Source organism: Panthera leo, chromosome E1 (assembly GCF_018350215.1).
Source record: "Panthera leo isolate Ple1 chromosome E1, P.leo_Ple1_pat1.1, whole genome shotgun sequence".
Taxonomy (NCBI): Eukaryota; Metazoa; Chordata; class Mammalia; order Carnivora; family Felidae; genus Panthera; species Panthera leo.
The window spans coordinates 23,460,398-23,487,834 of NC_056692.1; the positions used below are offsets into that span (position 1 = coordinate 23,460,398).

At 36.3% G+C, this 27,437-nt stretch overlaps 1 protein-coding gene across 15 annotated transcripts in view; it reads left to right on the forward strand.

The window, feature by feature from the left end:
* The window catches only part of SYNRG (synergin gamma), an 86,895-nt gene that overhangs the window by 9,977 nt on the left and 49,481 nt on the right, over positions 1-27,437 (forward strand). For 7 of the 15 annotated variants that reach the window (XM_042915744.1, XM_042915747.1, XM_042915746.1 and 4 more), the window contains exons 3-9: positions 797-918; positions 14,782-14,912; positions 15,558-15,663; positions 16,200-16,311; positions 23,981-24,283; positions 25,191-25,424; positions 26,336-26,413. In XM_042915744.1, coding sequence (XP_042771678.1) covers positions 797-918; positions 14,782-14,912; positions 15,558-15,663; positions 16,200-16,311; positions 23,981-24,283; positions 25,191-25,424; positions 26,336-26,413 — 1,086 coding nt within the window. Of the gene's footprint in view, positions 1-796; positions 919-1,547; positions 1,649-14,781; positions 14,913-15,557; positions 15,664-16,199; positions 16,312-23,980; positions 24,284-25,190; positions 25,425-26,335; positions 26,414-27,437 lie in introns of those variants that run through there. The other 8 variants (XM_042915758.1, XM_042915750.1, XM_042915748.1 and 5 more) reach the window with 8 other exon arrangements.

Sequence of the window (27,437 nt, forward strand, 5' to 3'; positions counted from 1 at the left end):
AGATGGCTCACTCTCATGGATGACAAATTGTGCTGCCTTTTGGCAAGAGGTTTCAGTTCCATGCCACATGGATTCTCTGTAGGACTGCTTGAGTATTCTTTTTTTTTTTTTTTTTTTAATGTTTATCTTTATTTTTGAGACAGAGCATGAGCGGGGGAGAGGCAAAGAGAGAGGGAGACACAGAATCAGAAGCAGCCTTCAGGCTTTGAGCTGTCAGCACAGAGCCCGACACGGGGCTCAAACTCGTCAACTGCGAGATCATGACCTGAGCCGAAGTCGGACGCTCAACCGACTGAGCCACCCAGGCGCCCCTTGAGTATTCTTATGATGTGGCAGTAGCTTTCCTCAGAGCAAGAAGGAAGATATATTGGCTTTTAAGAACTAGCCTTGGAAGTTACACACTGTCATTTCCACCATACCCTATTGGTTATACTGGTGAGCCCTATTCAATGAGGGAGGGAATTACAAAAGGTATGAATACCAAAGGGCAGAGATTGCTGGAGCCCATCTTGAAGGCCAAATGTCACAATTAGGTCATATATTAGTTTTTTTAATATGCACAAAAATTCTGTTATCTTCGCTTTACAGATGAAGTTTTGTAACTTGCCTAAGATCTCATAGCTAAGTAATTAACTAATGGAGTTGGAATTCATATTCAAGTCTGTCCCACTTCACGGCCTGTGCTTTTCCGCTAAACTGTGCTGCTTCCCAAGTAACAAGTTGTTTATGTACTTACAGTTTTTGGAAAATAGACTATAAAATATATTGACTTTAATGATGCCCTTATGTTTTTCAGCAGGACTGATGCCAATGCAGCAACAAGGATTTCCTATGGTCTCTGTTGTGCAGCCTAATATGCAGGGCATGATAGGGATGAGTTACAGCTCTCAGATGCCCCAAGGACCTATGGCCATGCAGGTACTGGCTTCTTTAACCAATAGTTTACACAGTTATTGCTTGTTGGTACGTGTCACATACTAAGAGCTGCATACCAGGAGCCTAATGTTCTATTTGGCAGTAAATGTAGTCTGAATGTTAGGTGGCTTCCTTCAAAATGAAATGAAGATATGTTCATAAGAGTGTGGGGGGAAACCAAGATAAATCATTTAAGGAAAATCTGGTGACTACTTTATTTGATTAGTGACTTAGAATTATTATTATTATTATTAGAACAAGAAGAAGAAGAAGAAGAATTTTAGAATGACATCTTGGGAAGTTCAGGGACCTAATGCCATGAAGTAGCATTGATAGAAGTAGAATTATTCTCATGAAAAGAACAGTGTCATTGTTTGGAAGACTTAGGGCCTTCTTTATATTGAATTATGTAATCCCCATAACAACTTTTAAGAGGTAGTGTCTCCATTTTTCTGAGGAGGAATCTGCAGCTTTGTGAGGATGCTCACATTGCATAGGAAGTTGGGATTTGAACCTAAGTCTTGAGTAAGTTTGTATTATCCAAATTATACATTGAATTCTCTCTTAAGAGCATTAGGGAGCCACTGAATAGTTTGAAGCAGTGGAATGACACAATGAGATTTGTATTTCAGGAAGATCATCCTGACTGCTGACTAGAGAATGATTGGAGGGAGAGAGGAGGGCAAAAATGGATGGAAGGAGAATCATTAAAAAGCTGATGTAGTGAGAGCAGGTGAGATGTTGACTGATTAAAGCAAATACTATTACATCTTTATTTTAGAATCGGTAAATGAAATTGATGGTATCAGGATTTAGTAAGCACAGCCTAAGATGGGCTGATTCATTTTGGATCTCCATGTCTTTGTAAATTATCTTCTCTAGCTATGATATCCATTTAAACCAAGTAACCAAATAAACTGAATCCAGGAGTCTGATCTTTGAATGGTTGAATGCAAAGTGTTATGGTGTTATTTTTTAAATAAACATATTCATTCACAAATCAGCCAGAATAAAAAGTTTCCATACTGTTAAAAAATATTTTCATGCCATATATTTTGATTTTACCCAATTATTTAAAATTTTCTATTTCAGTGCGTTTATCATGTATAAACACATATATATGATTTATAAATAAGTAATATTTGGGATTTATAAGCAGAATTTAAGTTGAAACTTGTTACGTTGAAGTTGTATAGGCAAATGAGGCTTCTGTGTTGTATGTAAAGATTTGGGAGGACTTTTGGAATCATTCCTTATTCCTCTCTAATAGAAAGAAATAGGAATAAATTGAGCTTTTGTAGGTTTTTTTTTTTAACGTTTATTCATTTTGAGTGGAAGAGAGTGCGCATTCACAAGCAGGGAGGGACAGAGAGAGAGAATCCCAAGCAGGCTCCATGCTTAGCACAGATGTGGGTCTGGATCCCACCATGACATCATGACCTGAGCCAAAAACAAGATTTGGACGCTTAGCCAGCTGAGCCACCCAGGCACCCTGAACTTTTGTAGGTTTTAAATCCGTGTTACTCAGTTTTTGCTAGGTTATGCTGTAGAAAAAGCAATCCCAAAGTCTCTGACTTACAAAAACAAAGGCATGTCCTTGGAAGGTTGGCTATGACCCCGCTCTGTGTTCTCTTTATCCTGAGACTCTTACCTAGGACATCCCAGACTTTTGGCATAGGGCAAAGAGATGGCCAAACACTGTTATAACTTTTAAAGCTTCTTCTCAGAGGTGGCATTCATTAGTCACTTCTACTTAACCAAAGTAGTGTGACCAAAATGAACATCAGTAAGGGTAAGGGGAAGAACATACCAGGAAGAATGCACATCACATAGGAATGTGTAATCTTAGAGTAAAGGCAGCAAATAACTGGAAACAGTTTACCAGAGAATGCAATATTATGTTTTTTATTGAAAAGTGTACAGTATAATGATTAAATAATTCTATACATGGAGCCTGCTTGGGATTCTCTCCCTTTCTCTCTGCCTCTCCCCCACTTGTGTGCTATCTCTCTCTCTCAAAATAAATAAACTAAAAAGAAAACAATTCTATACATTACTCAGTGCTCATCAAGATAAGTGTACTCTTGATCCCCTTTTTTCCAACCCTCCTCCCAGCCACCTCCATCTAGCAACCACTAGTTCCCTTTATTTATTTATTTAAAATTTTTTTACACTTATTTATTTTTGAGAGAGAGAGAAAGACAGAGAGAGGGAGGGAGGGGCAGAGAGAGATGGAGACACAGAACCCGAAGCAGGCTCCAGGCTCTGAGCTGTCAGCACAGAGCCCCGTGCGGGGCTCAAACCCATGAACTGCGAGATCATGACTTGAGCTGAAGTCAGACACTCAACTGACTGAGCCACCCAGGCACCCCTAGTTCTCTTTATTTAAGAGTCTGTTTTGGGCACCTGGGTGGCGCAGTCGGTTAGCGTCTGACTTCGGCTCAGGTCATGATCTCACGGTCTGTGAGTTCACGCCCCATGTCCGGCTCTGTGCTGACAGCTCAGAGCCTGGACCCTGTTTCAGATTCTGTGTCTCCCTCTCTCTCTGCCCCTCCCCCACTCATGCTCTGTCTCTCTCTGCCTCTCAAAAATAAAGAAAACTAATAAAAAAAATTTAAAAAAAAAAGTCTTTTTTGGATTGTCTCTCCTTTCTTTTCTTTTCTCTTTTTTTTTTTTTCTTGGTTGGGGGTGGTGGAGGGAGCTGTTCCTTTGTTCTGTTTCTTAAATTCCACATATGAGTGAAATCATGTAGTATTTGTGTTTCTCTGAGTGACTTGTTTCACTTGGCATTATAATCCCTAGGGTCTTTCTATATCATTACAAATGGCAAGATCTCATTCTTTTTTTTTGGCTGAGTAATATTACATTATATGTATATATAAAAGATGTCATATATATGTATATTACATCTTTATCCATCTATAAGTAGACACTTCGGCTGCTTTCATATCTTGGCTATTGTAAATAATGCAGCACTAAACATAGGAGTGCATAGTGTTTTCATTTTCTTTGGATAAAAAATACCCAGTAGTGGGATTCCTGGATCATATGGTAACTCTATTTTTAATTTTTTGAGGAACCTCCATACTGTTTTCCACAGTGGCTGCACCAATTTGCATTCCCACCAAAGGTGCAGGAAGGTTTCTTTTGCTCCACGTCTTGTCAACATTTGTTATTTCTTGTATTTTTTATTTCAGCCATTCTGACTGGTGTGAGGTGATGATCTCATTGTAGTTTTGATTTGCATTTCTCTGATGATAAGGGATGTTGAGCATCTTTTCATGTGTCTGTTGGCCATCTGGATGTCTTCCTTGGAAAAATGTCTATTGAGGTCCCATTTTTAATTGCCTTGTTGTTTTTATGGTATTGAAGTATATAAGTTCTTTATGTAGTACTTTGGATATTAACCCCTTATCAGATATATTATTTGCAAGTATCTTCTTACATTCAGTAGGTTGCCTTTTCATTTTGTTGATGATTTCCTTTGCTTTGCGCAAGATTTTTATTTTGGTGTAGTCCCAAAAGTTTAATTTTCCTTTTGTTTCCCTTGCCTGAGGGGACATATCTAGAAAAATGTTTCTGTGGCCAATTTCAAAGAACTTATTGCCTATGTTTTCTTCTAGGAGTTTTACAGTTTCAGGTCTTAAATTTAGGTCTTCAATCCATTTTGAACTTATTTTTCTGTATGGTGTAAGAAAGTGGCCCAGTTTCATTATTTTGCATGTAGCTGTCCAGTTTCCTAGCACCATTTGTTGGAGAGGCTGTCTTTTCCCTATTGTATGAACTTGCCTCTTTTATTGTAGATTAACTGACTGTATAAGCATGGCTTTATTTCTAGGAGCTCTGTCCTGTTCCAGTTGATCTTTATGTCACTTTTTGTACTGGTACCATATTGTTTTGATTACTACAGCTTTGTAATATATCTTGAAATTTGGGATTGTGATACCTCCAGCTTTCTCAAGATTGCTTTGGCAAATAGAGCTTTTTTGTGGTTCCATATAAATACATTTTAGTATATTATTTGTTCTAGTTCTCTGAAAAATGTTGGTATTTTGATAGGGATTGCATTGAATCTGCAGGTTGCTTTGGGTAATATGAATATTTTAACAACATTAATTCTTCCAATCTATGAGCTTGGACTATCTTTCCATTTGTTTGTGTCATCTTCAGTTACTTTTATCAGTATCTTATAGTTTTCAGAGTATGAGTCTTTTGCCTCCTTGTTTAAATTTATTCCTAGGTATTTTATGACTTCTGGTGTAATTGTAAATGAGATTGTTTTCTTCATTTCTTTCTGCTACTTCCATTATTAGTGTGTAGAAAAGCAACAGTTTTCTGTATATTAATTTTGTATCCTGAAACTTTACTGAGTTCATTTATCAGTTATCATAGTTTTTTGGTGGAGTCTTTAGGGTTTCCTATTGATAGTATCATGTCATCTGCAAATAGTGACAGTTTTACTTCTTCCTGATTTTGGATGCTTTTTATTCCTTTTTCTTCTCTGTTTGCTGTGACTAAGACTCCCAATACTATGTTGAATAAAATTGGTGAGAATGAATACTGTTGTCTTGTTCCTAATGTTAGAGGAAAAGCTCTCAGTTTTTCACTGTTGAATATAGCTGTGGGTTTTGGGTATATGGCCTTTATTATGTTGAGATATGTTCCCTCTAAACACATTTTGTTGAGTTTTTACTAATGAATGGATGTTGTATTTTGTCAAGTGCTTTTTCTGCTTCTACTGAAATTATCATACAGTTTTTATCCTTTCTCTTGTTAATGTGATTTATCAGTGTTGATTGCAGATATTGAGCCACTCTTACATCCCTGGAATAAACCCCATTTGATCATGGTGAATGATTTTTTTAACGTGTTGTTAGATTTGGTTTGCTAATATTTTGTTGAGGATTTTTATATCTATGTTTTGCAGACATATTTGCCTATAGTTTTCTCTCTCTCTCTCTCTCTCTCTTTTATTTTGTTTTTTTTTGTTTGTTTGTTTTTGTTTTTGTTTTTTGGTAGTGACTTTATCTGGTTTTGGTATACGGGTAATCCTGGCCTCATAGAATGAATTTGGAAGCTTTCCTTCCTGTTCTATTTTTTGGAATTGTTTGAGAAGAATAGACATTAACTCTTCTTTAAATGTTTGGTAGAATTCACCTGTGAAGCTGTCTGGTCCTGGACTTCTGTTTTTTTGGGAGTTTTTGATCACTGATTCGATTTCATTGCAAGTAATCAGTGTTCAAATTTTCTATTTCTTCTTCCTCATTCAGTTTTAGAATGTTACATATTCCTAGGAATTTATCCATTTCTTCTAGGTTGCCCATTTGTTGGTATATAATTTTTCATAGTATTCTCTTATAATCCTTTGTGTGGTTTTTTTCTCCTTCATTTCTGGCTTTATTTATTTAGAGTCTTCCCTTTTTTTCTTGGTGAGTCTGGCTAAAGGCTTATCAATTTTGTTTAACTTTTGAAAGAAACAGCTCCTGGTGTCATTAATCTGTTCTATTGGGTTGTTGTGGTTTTTTTTTTTTTTCAGTCTCTATTTCACTTATTTCTGCTGTAATCTTTATTATTTCCTTCCTTTTACTGTCTTTGGGCTTTTTTTTTCCTAGTTTCTTCAGATGTAAGGTTAGGTTATTTATTTGAGATTTTTCTGGTTTCTTGATGTAAGACTATATTGCTATAATCTTCCCTCTTAGAACAGCTTTTGCTGCATCCCAAAGATTTTGGACAATTGTGTTTTCATTTTCATTTGTCTCCATCTATTTTGAGATTTCCTCTTTGATTACTTGATTGACCCATTCATTGTTAAGTATGTTATTTAGTCTCCATATATTTGTATTTTTTTTTTTTTTTTTCAGATTTTTGCTTGTAGTTGATTGTTAGTTTTATACTGTTGTGTTTGGAAAAATTGCATAATATGATTTCAGTTTTTTTAATTTATTGAGATTTGTGGACTAATATGTCATCTGTCCTGGGGAATGTTCCATGTGCACTTGAAAAGAATGTGTAGTCCACTGTCTTGGGGCCGAATGTTCCGAATATGTCTGTTAGATCCCTCTGATCCACGTGTCATTCAAAGCCACTGTTTCCTTGTTGATTTCTCTCTGGATGATCTCTACATGGATGTAAGTGGAGTGTTAAAGTCTCTTACTATTTTTGTATTACTGTCAATTTTTTCCCTTTATGTCTGTTAATATTTGCTTTATGTATTTAGGTACTTCTATGTTGTGTATAGGTATTGGCGATTGTTATATTCCCTTGTCCTTTTGTCTCTTGTTAAAGTCTGTCTTGTACGATGAAAAGAAAGCTAAGGTAACAACATTTACACTTCCATTTGCATGGCAAATGTTTTTACATCCCTTATTACTTTCAGTCTGCATGTATCTTTAGCTCTGAAGTGAGTCTTTTGTAGGCGGCATATAAATGGATCTTGTTTTTTATCCATTCAGTCACCCGATGTTTTTTGATTTGAAAGTTTAGTCCATTTACATTTAAAGTAATTACTGAGGGGCTCTTGGCTGGCTCAGTCAGTAAAGCATGCAACTCTTAATCTTAGGGTTGTGAGTTCAAGCTCCCTGTTGGACATAGAGCTTACTTTAAAAAAATAAAACAGGGGCACCTGGGTGGCTCAGTCGGTTAAGTGTCCGACTTTGGCTGAGGTCATGATCTCACAGTTTGTGAGTTCGAGCCCTGCATTGGGCTCTGTGCTGACAACTCAGAGCCTGGAGCCTGCTTCAGATTCTGTGTCTCCTCCTCTCTCTGCCCCTCCCATGCTCATGCTCTGTCTCTCTCTGTCTCTCAATAATAAATGTTAAAAAATAAATAAATAAAATAAAATAATTTAAATAAAATAATTATTGATAGGCATGTACTCATTGCCATTTTGTTACTTCTTTATGGTTGTTTTTGTCATTCTTTGTTCCTTTTTCTCTTGCTCTTTTTCCTTGTGGTTTGATGGCTTTCTTTAGTGTTATGTTTGGATTCTTCTCTATTTTTTTCTATTATAGGTTTTTGATTTGTGGTTACCATTAGGTTCTTTTATAACATGTTTTGCATGTAGCAGTCTATATGAAGTTGATGGTCACTTAAGTTTGAGCCCATACTAATAGCACTAGATTTTTACTCCCCACCCCCACATTTTATGAATACAATGTCATATTTTACATCCTTCTATTTTGCAAATCACTTGACTGATTCTTATAATTCGCTTTACTGCTTTTGAGCTTTAACCTCCATGCTGGTTTTATAAGTGATTAATCTGCTTTTATTATGTTTGTATTTACCTGTGAAATTGTTTTCCTTTCATAATTTTCTTACTCCTGATTATGGCTTTTTTTTTCTTTCCAAAGAATTCCCTTTAACATTTCTTGTAAGGCTGGTTTAGTGATGAAGTCCTTTAACTTCTGTATGTTTGGGGAACTCTTTATTGCTCCTATTCTGAATAATAACCTTGCTGGGTAGAGTATGTTGTTCACAGGATTTTTTCTTTCAGCACTTTGAGTTTGAGTATTTCATGCCACTCACTTCTGGCCTGCAAAGTGTCTGCTGAAAAGTCAGCTGATAGCTTTATGTAAACTGTTTTCTTCTGATGTTTTTAAAATTCTCTCTTTATCACTACTTTTTAAATTATTGTGTGCCTTAGTGTGGACCTTCTTGTGTTCCTCTTATTGGGGGGTCTCTTATTTCTGGATCTGGATGTCTGTTTCCTTCCACAGATTAGGGAAGTTTTCAGGTATTATTTCTTCAAATAAGTTTTCTGACCTCTTCTCTCTGTCTTCTCCTTCTGGGATCCCTGTACAGCGAATGTTACTACGCTTGATGATGTCACAGAGTCTGCTGAACCTGTTTTTATTTTTTTATTACTCTGTTGTTTTTGCTGTTCAGCTTGGTTGCATTCCATTACTCTGTCTTCCAGGTTGCTGATCCATTCTTCTGCTTCCTCTAATCTGCTGTTGATTTCTCCAAGTGTATGTTTAAATTTCAGTTACTGAATTCTTTAGCCCTGACTGGTTCTTTTTTATATTTTCTATATCTTCATTGATGGTCTCATTTAGATTCTCACTATTTTCTCAAGTCCAGAGAGTATCTTTGTGATCATTACTTTGAATTCTTCATCAGGCATATTGCTTATTTCCATCTCATTTAGCTCCCCTCCTACCCCTTTTGATGTGGTTTTCTCTCTGTAATTCACTGTGGAAGGTCTATTCTGTCAGTCTGCAGGTTGTTTTCAGAATTAGTCGCATAGATGTAGCTCCTGTCTTGATGTGCCCATGGAAGGAGGTGAGCTCAGGATCCTCCTACTCTGCTATCTTTCCCAAACTACTCCCATTCTGTTTTGTTGTTGTTGTTGTTGTTGTTTGTTTGTTTTGTTTTTTCCTTATGCAGGCTCTACACCCAATGTGGGGCTTGAACTTAGGACCCTGAGATCAAGTCGTATGCTCTACCAACCGAGTCAGCCAGGTGTCCCCTGGTGTTTTTGGTTTTGTTTTGTTTTTTGTTTTTTTTATAGTAGCTGTCCCAGTGTGCGTGAGGTAGTGTATCATTGTAGTTTTGGTTTTCATTTCTCTAGTAAATGATGTTGAGTATCTTTTCATGTGGTTATTGGCCATTTGTATATCTTCACTGGAGAAATGTTTAAGTCTTTTGCCCTTCTTTGAATTGGGTTTTTTGTTGGTGAATTAATTGTGAGAGTCGTGTCTATATTTTGGATATTAATCCCTTATCAGATATATGATTTGCAAATGTTTTCTCCCATTCTGTGGGTTTCCCTTTTACTCTGTGGGTAGTGTCTCTTAATGTACAAATTTTTAAAGTTTCATGAAGTCTAAGTTGTTTGTTTTTTCTTTAAACGTTTGGTAGAATTCAATAGCAAAGCCATTAGGTCCAGGACTTTTCTTGTTGGGAGATTTTGATTACTGACTAAATCTGTGTAGCTGTATAACAAGTTCTCCCATGTTATTCTTCTTTTCAAAATTATTTTAACTCTTCTGGTTTATCTGTCTTTGCATATAAGTTTTAGAATAACGTTGCCTATATCTATCTATGAAAAGTCTGGTTGGAGTTTTGATAGGAATTACGGTAAACCTTTTTATCAATTTGGGGAAAATTGACATCTTTAATATGTAGATTCTTGCAATATATGAGCATGGTATGTCTCTCCATTTATTTAGATCTTTGATTTCTGTCATCAGCACTGTATAGTTTTTGGCATTTAAGTTCCTTAAATGTTTTGTTAGATTTACATCTAAGTTTTTGAGTAATTATAAATGGCATTGTAGTTTTTATTTCAATGTTCTGTTCATTGCCAGTATATAGAAATGTGGTTGATTTGGGCATACTTGTTTTGTAACCTGCAACCTTGCTGAACTCACTTATTCTAGGAATTTTTTTCTAGATACCTTGGAATTTTCTATGGAGATAGTCTTGTCCTTTCATCAAATGTTAACATGCTGTATTTGCTTCACATTTTTAAAAGAAATGAACAAAACAGTTATAATTTCCTTCTTCTACTTCCCCAGAGATAGTTATCACTATCATGAATTGAGTGCTTAGTGTTTTCATATGTCTTCTTGTACTTCTCCTGTTTTACATGTTTGAATATTCATGAATATTATATATTGTCCAGGTTTTAAAGGTTTATGTAAGCATGTACCCTTCTGCATTTGAGTTTTTTAGTTGACATTGTTTTGCCCCAGAATTTATCCCTGTTATAGAGTGCTGCCAAATATATTCATATAGCTACTGTGTAGTGTTCCACTGCATGAGTATATATTCTTCTGTTGGTGGACATGTAAGTTGCTTCCAATTTGTTGCTATTTGTTTTGTTTTTATTGATTTCTAAGAGTTCATTATATATTCCAGATTCTTACCTTTGTGGTTATTTGTGTTCCCAATATCTCCTCCTATACTTTGGCTTGTTTTTTAATTTTTTGGTGAGGTCATGTAGAAGTTAAGTCAGATGGATAAATCATTTCTTTTATGGTCTGATCTCTTGTGTGCCTCATTAGACCTAGTCCTACCCTGCGATCATAATATTATTCTTCTTACTAAATCAACCTGGAATTGTTCTGTGCTATCAGATATGTGAGTCTAAAGGTCTAATTTTATTATTTTCCATTTGAGTAGCCAGTTTTCTCCAAATCATTTATCAATATCCCATTCTTTACTCATTGATTTCCAAGATGACTGCTGTACTATCCAATTTCTTGATATGCTTTGGATTAGTTTCTGAGCTCTTCTGTTTGTCCTATTGCTATTTCTGTCTGTCCCTGCATCAATAAGTATCTTAGTCTCCTAATCTAGCCTAAGATAAGCCTTGATATCTGCTAGTGTGGATCCTCCTTGTTCTTCTTTTAAAGAATGATAGTTATTCATGGTTCTTTCCTCTTCATGATAAGTTGTTTTTTTTTTTTTTTTTTTCAACGTTTTTTATTTATTTTTGGGACAGAGAGAGACAGAGCATGAACGGGGGAGGGGCAGAGAGAGAGGGAGACACAGAATCGGAAACAGGCTCCAGGCTCCGAGCCATCAGCCCAGATCTTCATGATAAGTTTTAAGATCAGCTTGTCAAATTCCACATAAAATCTGCTGGGATTTTTATTGAAACTGACATTTTTAAATTTTTTGGTCTGTGATATCTCTCCAGTCACTCAAATCTTCAGTAGCCTTCAATATTCTTCATCTTGGGAGTGAACTTCTTTATCTTGAATGTTTTTAGCAGTTGATTAGATGTATCTCAGATTTCTGAGTTATTTCTTTTGTCCTGTCATTCACCCAGCATATAACTAATGATTAGTATTTCTTAACCTTTAGGTTTATCTAGATTTTAAAAGAATTAGACTGTATGAATGTATAAACTAACTTTTCAGGAATTCGAAAAAGACAAAATGCCATTTAGCAAGTTTGAATCTTCTTGAAGAACAGAATTTTCTAAATAGGAAGGCAAAGTGTATAATACCTTTCCTTCTTTTATTCTTTATTATTTTTGTGGAATATCTGGTCTGTTAGTCTGTATGAGTTGAGTGGTTTCTTTTGCATTTTATGTGCCTTGGGTAAATGAAGTCAATTTAAAAAGGAACTTAATCCCTCAGCACAAAAAAGAAATGGTGATTATGTGACATGATGGAGATATTAGTTAATGCTGTGGTGGTAATCATTTTGCAGTATATAAGTGTATCAAACCAATAGGCTGCATACCTTAAAATTACAGTGTTATATCAACTGTAGCTCAGTAAAGCTGAAAAAAGTAGGGGATTGATTAAGTAAATTGTTTTATTTAAATAAAGCTAGAAAAAAAAATGTAGTCCTAGGACTATGGTGCTAATTTTTAGCACCAGGAGAACCACGCTGTGATTAAAAGTAAGTATACATTGCCATCCCCACTCAAGATTTACAATAGAGAGTGTTAGTAATTAAGTAATATGTATTACTTATAACTCCTATTGTAAAGTCCTAAAGCCATTCATAAGGCTTCCAAGCTACTACTATTCATTGAGCAGGTATATGCCTGAGCATATGAATAGACACAAAAACAGATTAAAATTTGTTTTAAGTCTGAATCTGTGGTTGTTGTTGGTAATTGGAGAGGCAGTGTAACATAATGATGGAGAATATGCACTTTGGAACCAGAAGCTGCCTGTTTCTAATCTTGGCTCTGTCACTTACAAGCAGTAAGTAAGGTAGTTAACTATTTTGTACTTCTGTTTCCTCATCTGTAAAATGAGAATAATAGTAGCACCTACTGCATAGGTTTGTTATAAGGATTAAGTTAATTAATATACATAAAACCCTTAGAAAAGTCCCTGGGACATAGTAGGGGCTTCATTAGTGTTATTAATAAGACATTCTTATTAATAAGATATTCTTGTTGATCATTATCAGAAATTCTCTAACTCTAAGGATCTTACGTATATTGAGAATAATGTATGTAAATGCCTAATTCTATAGCTGGCATATGGCATGAACACAATAAAATGATACCTATATTATAACTGTTAAGTGTTCATTTTTCTTATCTAGTTGCCTTAATTCTGTATTTGCTTGCAGAATCTTATTTTGTTCCGGGGAAAAAATGGGATCATTATTGTTTTTGAGAGAGTACTTCTTTGTTGTCAGTAACTTTTAATAATTGTAATAGCTGCTATTTACTCATATATGCTACACAGTGCTCTAAGTGCTTTACCTATATTATTTGTATCCTCCAATCCTCTGCTATTACAGGGAGGTGCACTTTTTTCAAGATTCAGTATGAGGTGACATTTTTTAAGTTTTTTTTCAATGTTTATTTTTGAGAGAGAGAGAGAGAGAAAGACAGAGATTATAAGCAGGGGAGGGGCAGAGAGAGAGAGAGAGGGAGACATAGAATCCAAAACAGGCTCCAGGCTCTGAGCTGTCAGCACAGAGCACAACGCAGGGCTTGAACCCATGACCTGTGAGATCATGACCTGAACCAAAGTCGGATGCTTAACTGACTTAGCCACCCAGACACCCCATGGTGGTATTTTTGATAATTTCTAAAACAAATATTTTGAGGGAAACACTTAACAGGATTTCTTCAACAAACATTGTTAGATTAAAATTGATATCTTAGGGGTGCATGGGTGGCTCAGTCGGTTGGGTGGCTGACTTCAGCTCAGGTCATGATCTCGTGGTCTGTGAGTTCAAGCCCCGTGTCGGGCTCTGTGCTGATAGCTCGGAGCCTGGAGCCTGCTTTGGATTCTGTGTCTCCCTCTCTCTCTGCTCCTCCCCTGCTTGTGCTCTATCTCTGTCTCTCAAAAATAAATAAATGTTAAAAAAAATTTTTTTTAATTTTGATATCTTAGTCTTGTTAAAAAAAAAAACACTTCACTAAAAATGAATTGATGAAAGTCTGAATATATTAAATCCAATAGTGTGAATATAATCTTTACCTTAAGGTAATTTAACTTTTGGTGGTTTACATTAATTTTATATAAGTAGGGGAGTTGCACTTTATTGCAAACACATTCTTCACTCACTATAACTGAAAGAATCCTGGAATCATAGACTAGGCAATCTGGGCAACTAACGTAGCTGGATGCATGCAGTCAGGTTTTTGAAGGAAGAGAGGATAGGTTTAGAAGAAGCAAGGAGAAATATTCCCCTTTTACAGGAAACGTGGAAGAGAAGCAGCAATCTCCAGATAAGAGGGCTTCCAGGGATAGCCATATTTCAATTAGGGAACAGAAGGGGAGCCTTTCAGGGAGAAGGCTGAGGCACAGGAGAATTTCCACTCAGTATAAATTATTCATTATCATTCTTATCAGTGCCATCATCATTATTATTAGATTTTGTGATTAGCTATAGTGTGATACTATTTTTACTTCTGGACACTTGAGTAAACTTTATACTGTGGTATTAGTATATAAGTTATTACTGATTAAATATATTTTATTTTCTGTATAAGTTTGGCCATCAGGCCTGTGATACTGAACATCAAAATATTCATTATCCTATCATACATATCAGAAAAGCATGTTTTAATCTCATTTTTGGATTAACTACTGTATGCCAGCCTCTTATCTGTTGCTGGAAAATACAAAGACAGGTAAGATATGATACCTCTTTTCAAAGAGTAGAATATATCTCGTGTGTGCACGTGTGCTTCCATGCATACACACCCTCAGACTGTTAGCAGTGGTCACATCTCAGACAATGAAGGAAATGAAAGGGGTGAGATAGTAAGGGGAACTTTCCATTTTTTGCCTGTGTTTTTTGACTCTATTGTTTAAGAAAGTCCTATAGTTCGTTAATAAAAATATTAAGAAAGAATTTATGGAAGTTATAGTTTTTCTTTGTAATAATTAATAGGAAGAATTGTATTTTCTAAGCCTTTGTTTCTTTCAGGCAGGGATACCAATGGGGCCAATGCCAGCAGCAGGAATGCCTTACCTTGGACAAACACCGTTCCTGGGAATGCGTCCCCCGGGCCCACAGTACACCCCAGACATGCAGAAGCAGTTCGCTGAAGAGCAGCAGTAAGAGACCTCGGGATTCAAACCTGAGGACGCATGATAGCAGTTATTTTAGGAACAGTCACATGGTTTCTAATGCACATTTGAAGCCCAAACAGTCATGTTACCTTTAAGATTCGTGAAATACTTCATTACATATAAGTTTTAAGCAAGGACAGACGTTAGAGAGCCTCTCATTCAACTCTCTAATTTTACATCTAGAGAAAGGACAGTTTAGAGAAATGAAGCAACTTTGTCAGGCCAGATTACATAATTACTAGCAAATGTAGACTTCCTGATGCCCAAAGCATTGTTCTTTCGCCTGTGAGACACTGCCTTCCCAAGTTGGAGTTTTCTTTTTTGTCTACTTGCCTGTTTTTTGAGATTACTTTTGAATGCAAAAGATTTGTCTCTTCCCCTTCCAAATTAGACAAGGAATAAATTCATGTCTATAATTTAAGCATATATTTTTTTGGACACCTTTCATATATTTTGAAATTAATATATTGGGGGAAATAGTATTGTCATAAGAAAATTAGATCTAATTAGCAATGAAGTTGTTAGTTCTAGAAATGTAAGGCAATACTGCTGAAACTGTTAGAAGTACGAATAGAACACAATTGATAATGCCCCTGCAGTTAGTTCTTTACTATGTTGCTTTTCCTTCAGAAAACGATTTGAACAGCAACAGAAGCTCTTAGAAGAAGAAAGAAAAAGACGCCAGTTTGAAGAGCAGAAGCAAAAGCTCAGGCTTTTGAGTAGTGTGAAACCCAAGGTAATCTTTTCCACTGCCACAGCGCACACACGCCTTGCATGTGCCTCATGCTCATTCAGTGGATTCTGTCACTGGGGCACAAGCCCAAGCTTATGCTGTGGTTGGTTGATTTTGCTTTATCTGATTCCACAAGTGAAGAATTCTCCTTTTCCTATAAGATGCTGTATGGTTGAGGAGGGTGGGCTATCAACCATCATCTTCTCAACTCCTTTTTACTACCACTGGTGTTTGTGATCTTTTCTTGGGAAGGTTAATCATGGATCTTGATATTAATTAATTCAGGATACTTAATATCAGTTGTATCCTGAAGTATTTATAAATGGACCTTTTAATATTTTTTGTATTTTATAGTGTTGTTTTATGCCTTTGGTATACTTATAACACTTACCAGTGTTTTTCTGATTCAGAGAATTCCCTATCAGAAGTATGCGGTAAAAATTTTGAAAATAGACCAATCTCTGTACTTTTAATTTGGGAGGATCTAGGATGAAGTGAGACATAAGTGAAGATATATCCATACATTTATTGTCTTCTAGACAGGAGAGAAGAGTAGAGATGATGCTTTGGAAGCCATAAAAGGAAACTTAGATGGGTTTTCCAGAGATGCTAAAATGCATCCTACTCCAGCATCGCACCCTAAGAAACCAGGTAATATTAATTTAAAATTTTCTTTTGGAGGGGCGCCTGGGTGGCTCAATCTGTTGAGCGTCCGACTTCGGCTCAGGTCATGATCTCACAGTCCGTGGGTTTGAGCCCCGCATTGGGCTCTGTGCTGACAGCTCAGAGCCGGGAGCCTGCTTTGGATTCTGTCTCCCTCTCTCTGCCCCTCCCCAGCTCGTGCTCCGTTTCTCTCTGTCTTTCAAAAATGAATAAACGTTAAAAAAAATTTTTTTTTTAATTTTATTTTGGAGGCGCTTGGGTGGCCCAGTCAGTTAACCATCTGGCTCTTGGTTGCAGCTCAGGTCATGATCTCAAGGTTCGTGAGTCTGAGTCCCACATCAGGCTTTGCGCTGGCAGTGCAGAGCCTGCGTGGGATTCGCTCTCTCCACCCCTCCCGCTCATGCACACATGTGTCCTCTTTCTCTCTCAAAATAAATAAAACTTAAAAAAACTTTTTTCTTTCGTTGGAAGGTGATTTTCTGTGTGTTTAATTGACCAGTATGTGTGGGTATTATGTCAGTGCTCATCTAATCCTTCAAGCTAAGGGAAGATTTGGATGTTTAAAATTTACAGGGGGTTAAGAATAACATATCATTAATAGGTGAAGAGTTGTCAAATCATTCAGCCAACCAAGTACTTTTTTCTGCTGGCATATATTATATTAATAAATTTTATCCTAAACCCTTATATTGTAGTACCTTTTATAGATGGGATCAGGAGGGAATAATCTAATATTGGCACAGTAACCAGTTCTTGACTTTCTGGGACAGCTTTAACTCTGTCCTAGTAATTTCACTTGTTAGATTATATACTCGGATGCAAAGTAAAATATACAGCAAGATTGAAAAGAGAATGGATATTAGGAATCAGATTGAGTTCAGAGAGGAAAAACATAAGTAAAAATGAAAATTTTAAGCTGAATAAGCTAGTCAAGAAGTAATTTAAAAATAGATTTTGGAATGCTGAAACTGAACCCTGCGTGGAACTTAGAAGAAGGAGAAGACAGGAGTGGTCATTGTTAGGGCATGTTCTGACCGTAGAGAATGACCTTTTTGGACAACTAGGTGTAGCTTAACAATCTCATTGTTAAATAATAAATTGGTGTTTTGATATTTAAATAGTCTCATGAGTTCAGTCAACATACATGCAGTTAGTTGCTTCTTATCCAAAAAAATAGTTTTCTGAAACAAACCCAAGAAGTTTCCAGACTTTCTCCAGTTAGAGACTTAACCTAGGCCTAAAGTATATAAAAAGAGTTTCCAGCCTTTTACCCACCAAAGTCATCTTTATTCTCCCCCCGTATCATAAAATATTGACTATACAAATTATCACATAATTTTGTACTTATCACATATATAACTGTGAGAGTTTATAAGCCAAAATATGTACCACGTAGGATTAACATAATTCCAGTCAAATGCAAAGAAACATTTGTTTAGCCTTTGCAGCCTTATTGCTTATTAAGTAGGATCCATTTAAAAAATACTCATAGTAGGGCCACCTGGGTGGCTCAGTTGGTTGAGCGTCCGACTTCAGCTCAGGTCATGATCTCACAGTTTGTGAGTTCGAGCCCTGTGTCGGGCTCTGTGCTGACAGCTGAGATCCTGGAGCCTACTCCAGATTCTGTGTCTCCCTCTCTCTCTGACCCTCCCCTGCTTGTACTCTGTCTCTCTCTCCCTCAAAATAAATAAACATAATTTTTTTTTTAATACTCATAGTAGCTCTTAGTTTTCCATTACTGCTGTTTTCTACCAGTGCTGCTCTGAGAACCCAAATTGAGAGCTTAAATCCACACTCTCCTAACCATTATTGGGAGGGGTTGGAATTCATTGGATCATAGCTTTTTTTTTTTTTTTAACAAAATTAATTAATTTTGGATACTCATTTTGCATTATCTGGAAGCATTAAAGGTTCTATTTCATGGATCTGAAAGAGAAGCATGTAGTATTCCCATTTTTCAGATAAGAACCTTTTTTTTTTTTTAATTTACATCCAAGTCAGCATATAGTGCAATGATGATTTAAGGAGTAGATTCCTTAGTGCCCCTTACCCATTTATCCCATCCTCCCTTTCACAGCCTTTCCAGTAACCCTCTGTTTGTTCTCCATATTTAAGAGTCTCGTATGTTTTGTCCCCCTCCCTGTTTTTATATTTTTGCTTTCCTTCCCTTATATTCATCTGTTTTGTATCTTAAAGTCCTCATTTGAGTGAAGCCATATGGTATTTGTCTTTCTCTGACTAATTTCGCTTAGCACAATACCCTCTAGTTCCATCCACATGGTTGCAAATGGCAAGATTTCATTCTTTTTGATTGCTGAGTAAAACTCCATTGTATATATATACCACGTTATCTTTATCCATTCATCCATCAATGGACATTTAGGTTCTTTCTATACTTTGGCTATTGTTGATAGTGCTGCTATAAACATTGGGGTGCATGTGCCCCTTCAAAACAGCACACCTGTATCCCTTGGATAAATACCTACTAGTCCAATTGCTAGGTCGTAGGGTAGTTCTATTTTTAATTTTTTGAGGAACCTCCATACTGTTTTCCAGAGTGGCTGCACCAGTTTGCATTCCCATCAGCAGTGCAAAAGAGATCCTCTTTCTCTGTATCCTCACCAACATCTGTTGTTGCCTGAGTTGTTAATGTTAGCCATTCTGACCAGTGTGAGGTGGTATCTCATTGTGGTTTTGATCTGTATTTCCCTGATGATGAGTGACATTGAGCATTTTTTCATGGGTCAGTTGGCTATCTGGATGTCTTCTTTGGAGAAGTGTCCATTCATGTCTTTTGCCCATTTCTTCACTGGATTGGTTTTTGGGTGTTGAGTGATCAGTTCTCCATAGATTTTGGATACTAACCCTTTATCTGATATGTCGTTTGCAAATATCTTCTCCCATTCCATTGATTGCCTTTTAGTTTTGCTGATTGTTTCCTTTGCTGTGCAGAAGCTTTTTGTTTTGATGAGGTCCCAAAATTCATTTTTGCTTTTGTGTCCCTTGCCTCTGGAGACGTGTTGAGTAAGAAGTTGCTGTGGCCAAGGTCAAAGAGGTTTTTGCCTGCTTTCTCCTCAAGGACTTTGGTAGCTTCCTGTCTTACATTTAGGTCTTTCCTCCATTTTGAGTTTATTTTTGTGGATGGTGTAAGAAAGTGGTCCAGCTTCATTTTTCTGCATGTTGCTGTCCAGTTTTCCCAGCACCACTTGCTGAAGAGACTGTCTTTATTCCATTGGATATTCTTTCCTGCTTTGTCAAGGATTAGTTGGCCATACATTTGTGGGTCCATTTCTGGGTTCTCTATTCTGTTCCACTGATCTGAGTGTCTGTTTTTGTGCCAGTACCATACTGTCTTAATGGTTACAGCTTTGTAATACAGCTTGAAGTCTGGCAGATGAGAACCTTTTTAAAAAAAGACTCCTTCTGTGACATTAGACTTTCATGAATGTTAAAACAACTTAAAGTAGCTAAAAATGTGAAAAGCTTTACATATAGAAAACCCTAAAGACTACCAAAAGAATGTTAGAACAGGTAAACGAATTCAATGAAGTTATAGGGTACAAAGTCAACATGCAAAAATCTGTTGTGCTTATATATACTAAGAGCAAACTATCAGAGAAATTAAGAGAACAGTTTCATTTACCCTTGAATCAAATAGAATTAAATAGTAATAAAAATAGTAATAAATGTAACCAACAAGGTGAAAGACCTGTATGCTAAAAACTTTAAGACATTGATGAAAGAAATTAAGGAAGACACATACAAAAAAAGGAAAGATGTTTTTGTGCTCATGAATTGGAAGAATTAATTTTGTTAAAAATGTCTTCCAAAGCATTCAACAGATTCAGCGCAATTCCTATCAAATTCCAGTGGCATTTTTCACAAAAATAGAACCATCCTAAAATTTGTATAGACTCTCGAAAGACCTTGAATAGCCAAAACAGTCTTAAGAAAGAAAGCTCAAGGCGTGATGTACCCTGATTTCAAACTATATCACAGAGCTGTGGTAATCAAAACAGTATGATATTGGCATAAAAATGGAAACATAGATTAGTGGAACAGAATAGAGAGCCCAGAATTAAATCCAACTGTACATGGTAAATTAATTTATGACAAAGGAAGCAACACACAAATGGGGAAAGTACAGTCTGTTCAATAAACAGTGTTGAGAAAACTGAACAGCCCATGCAAAAGAATGAAAGTAGAGCACTGTTTCACACCATACACAGAAATGAACTCAACATATATTAAAGACTTGAATGTAAGACCTGAAACCATAGAACTCTTCAATGAAAACATAGGCAATAAGATCTTTGATGTTGGTTTTGGCCATATTTTTTTGGACCTGATTCCAAAATCAAAGGCAACAAAAGCAAAAATAAACAAGTGACTTGGGGCACCTGGCTGTCTCAGTCAATGGAGCATATGACTCTTGATCTCGGGATTGTGAGTTTGAGCCCCACATTGGGTGTAGAGATTACTTTAAAAAATCTTTTTTTTTTAAATTTTTTTTAATGTTTATTTATTTTTGAGACAGAGAGAGATGGAGCATGAATGGGGAAGGGTCAGAGAGAGAGGGAGACACAGAATCTGAAGCAGGCTCCAGGCTCTGAGCTGTCAGCACAGAGCCCGACGTGGGGCTCGAACTCACAGACCGTGAGATCATGACCTGAACCGAAGTCAGACGCTTAACCGACTGAGCCACCCAGGCGCCCCAGCTTTAAAAAATCTTTTTAAAAAACGGGACTGTATCAAATTAAAAAGCTTCTGCACAGCAAAGGAAACCATCAACAAAATAAAAAGGCAACTAGCTGAGTGGGAGAAAATAATTTGCAAATCATAGATCCATAAGGGCTGATATCCAAAATATAAAAGAACTACAACTCAATAGCAAAAAAAATCTAATGGAAAAAAATGGGACAGAGGATCTGAATAAACATTTTGCCAAAGAAGACATACAGATGTTCAACAGGTACATGAAAAGATGTTCAACATCACTAATCATTAGGGAAATGCAAATCACATTGCAAACCACAATGAGATACCACTTTATACCTGTTAGAATGGCTGGTATCAAAAAGATAAGAAACAGCAAGTGTTGGCAAGGATGTGGAGAAAAGGGAACCCTCATGCATTGTTGGTGGGAATATAAGTTGGTGCAGCCACTGTGGAAAACAGCATGGAGGTTCCTCAAAAACTTAAAAATAGAACTACCATATGATCCAGCAATTCCACAAGTGGATATTTATCCAAAGAAAATGAAAACACTAACAAAAAAATATACTCACCCCTATGCTCATTGCATCATTATTTAGCCAAGGTATGGGGCCAAGGTGTGGGGGCAACCTATATGTACCTTGATGAATGAATGGGTAAAGAAGATGTGGTATATGTATACAATGGAATACTACTCAGCCATAAATAGCCAAGGTATGGGGGCAACCTATGTGTACCTTGATGAATGAATGGGTAAAGAAGATGTATATGTATACAACGGAATACTACTCAGCCATAAAAAAGAATGGAATCTTGCCACTTGCAACAATGTAGATAGATCTTGAGGGTATTAGACTTAGTAAAATAAGTCAGACAGAGAAAGACAAATCCCATATGATTTCACTTGTATGTGGAATCTGAGAAAAAAAAACAAACAGAAAAATATAATAGAATGGTAGTTGCCAGGGTGGAGTGGGGAGGTGGGTGAAATGGGTGAAGATAGTCAAGAGGTTCAAACTTCCAATTATAAAATAAGTCATGGGCAAATAAGATGTGGTATGTATATACAATGGAGTATTACTCGGCAATCAAAAAGAATGAAATTTTGCCATTTGCAACTACGTGGTTGGAACTGGAGGGTATTATGCTAAGTGAAATTAGAGAAAGACAAATATTATATGACTTCACTCATATGAGAACTTTAAGAGACAAAACACATGAACATAAGGGAAGGGAAACAAAATAATATAAAAACAAGGAGGGGGATAAAACATAAAAGACTCATAAATATGGAGAACAAACAGGGTTACAGGAGGGGGTGTGGGAGGGGGGATGGGCTAAATGGGTAAGGGGCACTAAGGAATCTACTACTGAAATCATTGTTGCACTATATGCTAACTAATTAGGATGTAAATTTAAAAAATAATTAAAAAATTAAAAATTTAAAAAAAAAAATAAGTAATGGGGTTGTAAGGTACAGTATGGGAACTGTAGTCAATAATATTGTAATGCATATTTGAAAGTTGGCTTAAAGTTCTCATGAGGGGAAAATTTTTTGTAACTTTGGTGAAATGGTAATGAGACTGTGGTGATCATCTCACAGTGTTTACTAATATCGAATCACTGTGTTGTGCACCTGAAACTATAATGTTATGTGTTAGCTGTACCTCAACAGTAATAAAAAGGGCAGATTGAGAGGTACTTAGTCCAGTTTGAATCTGGATGTGGATGATGGAGGGACAGAGATGGAGATAGGGATGATGTTGCCTTTATCTGCCTATGTGTAACTCTAGTTTTTATGTATTAGTTTTTAAATATTTATTTATCTTGAGAAAGAGGTAGAGAGAGAATCCCAAACAGGCTCCGCACTGTCAGTGCAGAGCCTGACGGAGGTGGGGAGGGGAGGGGGAGGGGGGATCTCATGGCTGGATCTCATGAACCGCGAGATCGTGACCTGAGCCGAAATCAAGAGTTAGACGCCTAACTGACTGAGCCACCCCAGGCACCCCTCTATGTGACTCTAGTTTTTTAAAGTTGCTTTATTTAAATTTTGTGGATTTCGAAAAAAGAATATGAAGAAGCAAAAATGATATTGTTAAATGATGCCCCTGTAGAGAAGGTTTATTACATAAGTAAATCTCACATTTAACAGTAAAAAGCCCCAATGATGTTGATAGACATTAGAGCCAAAGATCTTTTAAACATAGTCCTCATTCAGGGTTTACTTTCTTAAAAGGACTGTTGAGTTGTTTGATTTAGCTCTTTATGGCATCCTGATTTTGATGCTTTTTATAATATCACCTTGGTAATGTGTGTAATATTCTTTTGTAATTTTCATTCCTCATGTGGTAACTTCACTGATGTGAACTACATATGCAAAGTGTATGGATTAGTCATGATACATCAAAAATGACAAGTATGTATCATGCATTGTTTCTGACTGGCATAATTAATCATCAGAGTATATATTTGTCCAAAACATATTCAGCAACATATAGGTAGATTTTCTAATATATGGAACATATTGGTTGAGAGGATATTATGCAACAGATCACTTGGGTGTCAAAAGTAATCACCACTTAAAAAAAAAAAAAGTAATCACTACTTTCATGTAAATTACTAGTGGTCTCAGAGGAAAAAAGTGGTATTAACCTAATAAAAGAAGGAAAGAAGTTTTGAGTTTTACATTTTTCTGTTTTTGAACAAAATGCAAAATAGCTATAAAACTGCTTTTTGAAAAGAAATGAATTGTGTGTAAATAGCCATCAAAGTGTTTTTCATTCACTTAATAATTCCATTTGGCTGTCATTACATGTTATTTCTTGTTCACTTCTGTTATTCATGTTTCAGTATATTCTTTTGGGATTGTACTGCATCTTAATTTCTTTTTCCTTGTTGATTTTCATTTCCGTGTGTTTCATTGCCATTTTCCGTTTTGCAGATTATCCCACACCATCTCATTCTACTAAAACTGTCTCCCCATCACCTGCCTTTCTTGATGAAGAAGAATTCAGTGACTTTATGCAGGGGCCCGTTGAAGTTCCCACATGTGGTCCTTCTTCCACTTCCCAGCCTTTTCAGTCTTTCCATCCCACCACCCCATTTGGCCAGTTGCATACACAGAAGGCTGGAGCACAGCCTCTCCCTCCAGGTCAGATTCCAGTGTCTTTTGCCTTACATGGTGTCCCTGGGCAAATTCCTTCTTTCTCTACTGCTGCAGCCTCATACAATGTACAGAAAGCAGGTAACTCCTAGAATGTTAATGAAAGTATTCTTAAAATAATCTAGGATAATTTACTTCTCTTATATAAGTAGAGTAATACACTGATGTTGGTAAGGAAATGTGTACCGGAATATATGAGTACTATTGAAATTCACCAAAATAAGAATATCGATTTTTTAATTCTGGGAGCTTCACATTCTGGAAAAATGATTTAAAACTTTGGCTCCTAAATTAGGAGCTATTTAAATCACTTTCGAACTTTAAAAACAAACTGATTTCTACATGAGATTTCTCTTGTTTGGGAAAATCACCAATATTTTGTTCAGAGTAACGAGCCAAGAAGAGTTGCTTTAGAAAGTGCTCTCTGGTTCGGTGGTAGAGCACTTGGGGGTCAGATGCCTGGTTCTCCATTTATTGTCAGTGTGTCCTTGGACAAATTTTGAAACTGAACCTCAGGTGTATCACTTGTGAACTAAAGGGGATGGGAGGCACTAATACACTGCTTCTTGAGACATTGTGCTGAGAAAGATCGTAGCAGATATGGACTTAGTCCAAACTTCCTCAGTTGGCAGATGTAGAAACAGACCCAGAGGTGATGTTACTGGCCAGGGGCCTCCCCAGCCGTGAGGGGAAGTGTCTCTCTGGTGTAAGTCACCAGATTTCTAAGGTAGTACTCCTTCCACTATACCGTTCGACCTGCTGGCTTACAGAATTCCTGAGAACCAAAGTAGGTAATGATGTTTTAAGTTCTCTAAACTCTCTAAAGCCTTTCAGGTCCTATACAAGTGTGTGGTGATTGGATTATTTCAAAAATCTACATTATGTGTGGCAGAGTCTACCCTTTAGAACCTGGGGGTGGAAATGGATGATTGAAAAAAATCAGAAATTTGCAATTATATACAAATAACCCTTCATGCTGTTTGTTTAGGCCCTTCCTTGGAGGAGAAGCTCCTAGTATCTTGTGATATAAGTTCATCTGGGCAGGAACAAATTAAATTAAATACCTCTGACGTTGGTCACAAAGCCCTAGGCCCAGGTTCCAGTAAGAACCATCCCAGTTTAACGGCCAAAAACGGGGGTGCTATAGATGGACGTGTAAGTGGTACCACCATTGCAGAGGCAGAAAAGACTTCAGACCAAAACCTATCCATTGAGGAGAGTGGTGAGCTCATGAAATATTCAGCCAAAGTTTATTTAACCAAATATCGCTCAAATGCTAACACCTTAAGCATTAATCTTAAAATGAATGCTGCTTGATTTTTGCTAATCAGTATTGTGCTTAAAATATTTTTAATGCATTCCTTTCTCCAATTAACCCCTACGATTTTGCTCTGAATTCTTTCCGCAGTTATTCCTTTTAAAAATGTTTGATAACCAGTTTTTTTAATCAGAATTATTCCTGATTTAAAATTTCTTTTCCTTTTATTTTATAAAAGCTTTTTCCTTTCTTACACTTTCTATTCTTCCATAAGGGTTGAAAGTTAAAATTTAACTGGAAAAGTCACCAATGAGAATATGACTTTGCTTCTGTGAAATAAATCATACACACTGCTGCCTAAAAGGTCCAAATTTTTATAAACTTAGCTTGCAGAGATGAATTAGAATTTGGGCAGCCTAGGAGGCAAACTTTTGGAGGATATTTTACTGAACAGAATAAAAAATCCTATACATCCAAGGCAGCAGTGTCATATTCAGGTGGAAAAAAGTCAGAGTGTACAAAGAAATATTATTAAAAGCTGCAGGTAAAGCTTGAGCAATTACATTTTTTTACATAGGTAATTTTTAAACCACCAGCTGTCATGTTTTCTTCTTTAATTTGTAACACACATGAAATGGTGCAAGCCTTGTATGATTCAGAATATTGATTTGGTACATCTTAGGGGTTTTTTTTTGTTTACTCTTTAGGACATAGTTAACGTACAAGAGAAATTTAGAAACCAAATATTTTCATTGTATTGGTGACTTTTTTTTAGTATCTCCAGCCAGCGCTCTTATAAAAAACAGTGACTCTGCGATTTCCCCATCTTCTGCATGGACTGTTATGTACATTAAACAATGTTTCTTATCTTCTAGGTGTGGGAGTATTTCCCTCACAGGATCCTGTTCAGCCCAGAATGCCGCCTTGGATTTACAATGAGAGTTTGGTTCCAGGTAAAAAAGCTACTTTGTCTAGGATTCCCATCTGGATATTTTGCTTCAGATGTTGAAAACGTAGTTGTGAATATTTACTGTTGTGATTACAAAATATGCAGAAGAAATTTTTACTTTTTTCTTGTTTATTCTTTTCTGAAAGAGTACAGAAAATTAAAAAGGATCCAGTATTTAAGACAGCCTTATAGGTGAAATGGCTATATAAATGTAGGAGAAATGTTTTGCTTTAATGTTTTATTGACCATCATAGACTTTTATTTCTAAAAGCTTTCCCTAGATTTACCATGCTTTAAAAGATATGGTTATTGGGGTGCCTGGATGGCTCAGTTGGTTGAATGTCCAACTCTTGATATTGGCTCAGGTCATGATCCCCAGAGTCATGGGATCACGCCCTGTGTCAGTCTCCACATTGAGCGTGGAGCCTGCTTGAGATTCTCTCTCTCCCCCTCTCTCTTGCTCACACATGCACATGCTCTCTTTCATGCATGCGCTCTCTAAAATAAAAAAAAAAAAATTATTATAAATAAAAGATTATTATTTATTTCATAGATTATTAATAACTTACCAATAATAGTATTAATACATTTAATGTAATTTTATGAACTCTTGGTGATTATATATTTTAAAAATCTATTCTTATGACTTATCATGTAATATATGAAGTGAAAGACTAAGTGGCATCTTTTTCAGTCAACATTGGGAGGTGATGTTTACTTTTCTCTTTATAGAGATTATTACTGTTGAGCCAATAAAATCACGAAGGTGCATATTTTGTGATAGTATTCAGTTGATACCAGAAAATAGTCTAAGCCATGGCTGATGTGAATACAGTAATGACTATTACAGCAGCATATGTTAATCAGTTTTAATATATTGTGTCTTGTTCATTTTGCTCTATTTTGCCAACCCCTTGAAATCTAAAGGTAACTTTCATCAGATCTTTGGTTTTCTAGATTGATCATTAGACTAAAGTTGTTCTATGCTTGATTAAATAAAAGTCATGCAAGGGTCCCTGAAATTCTTT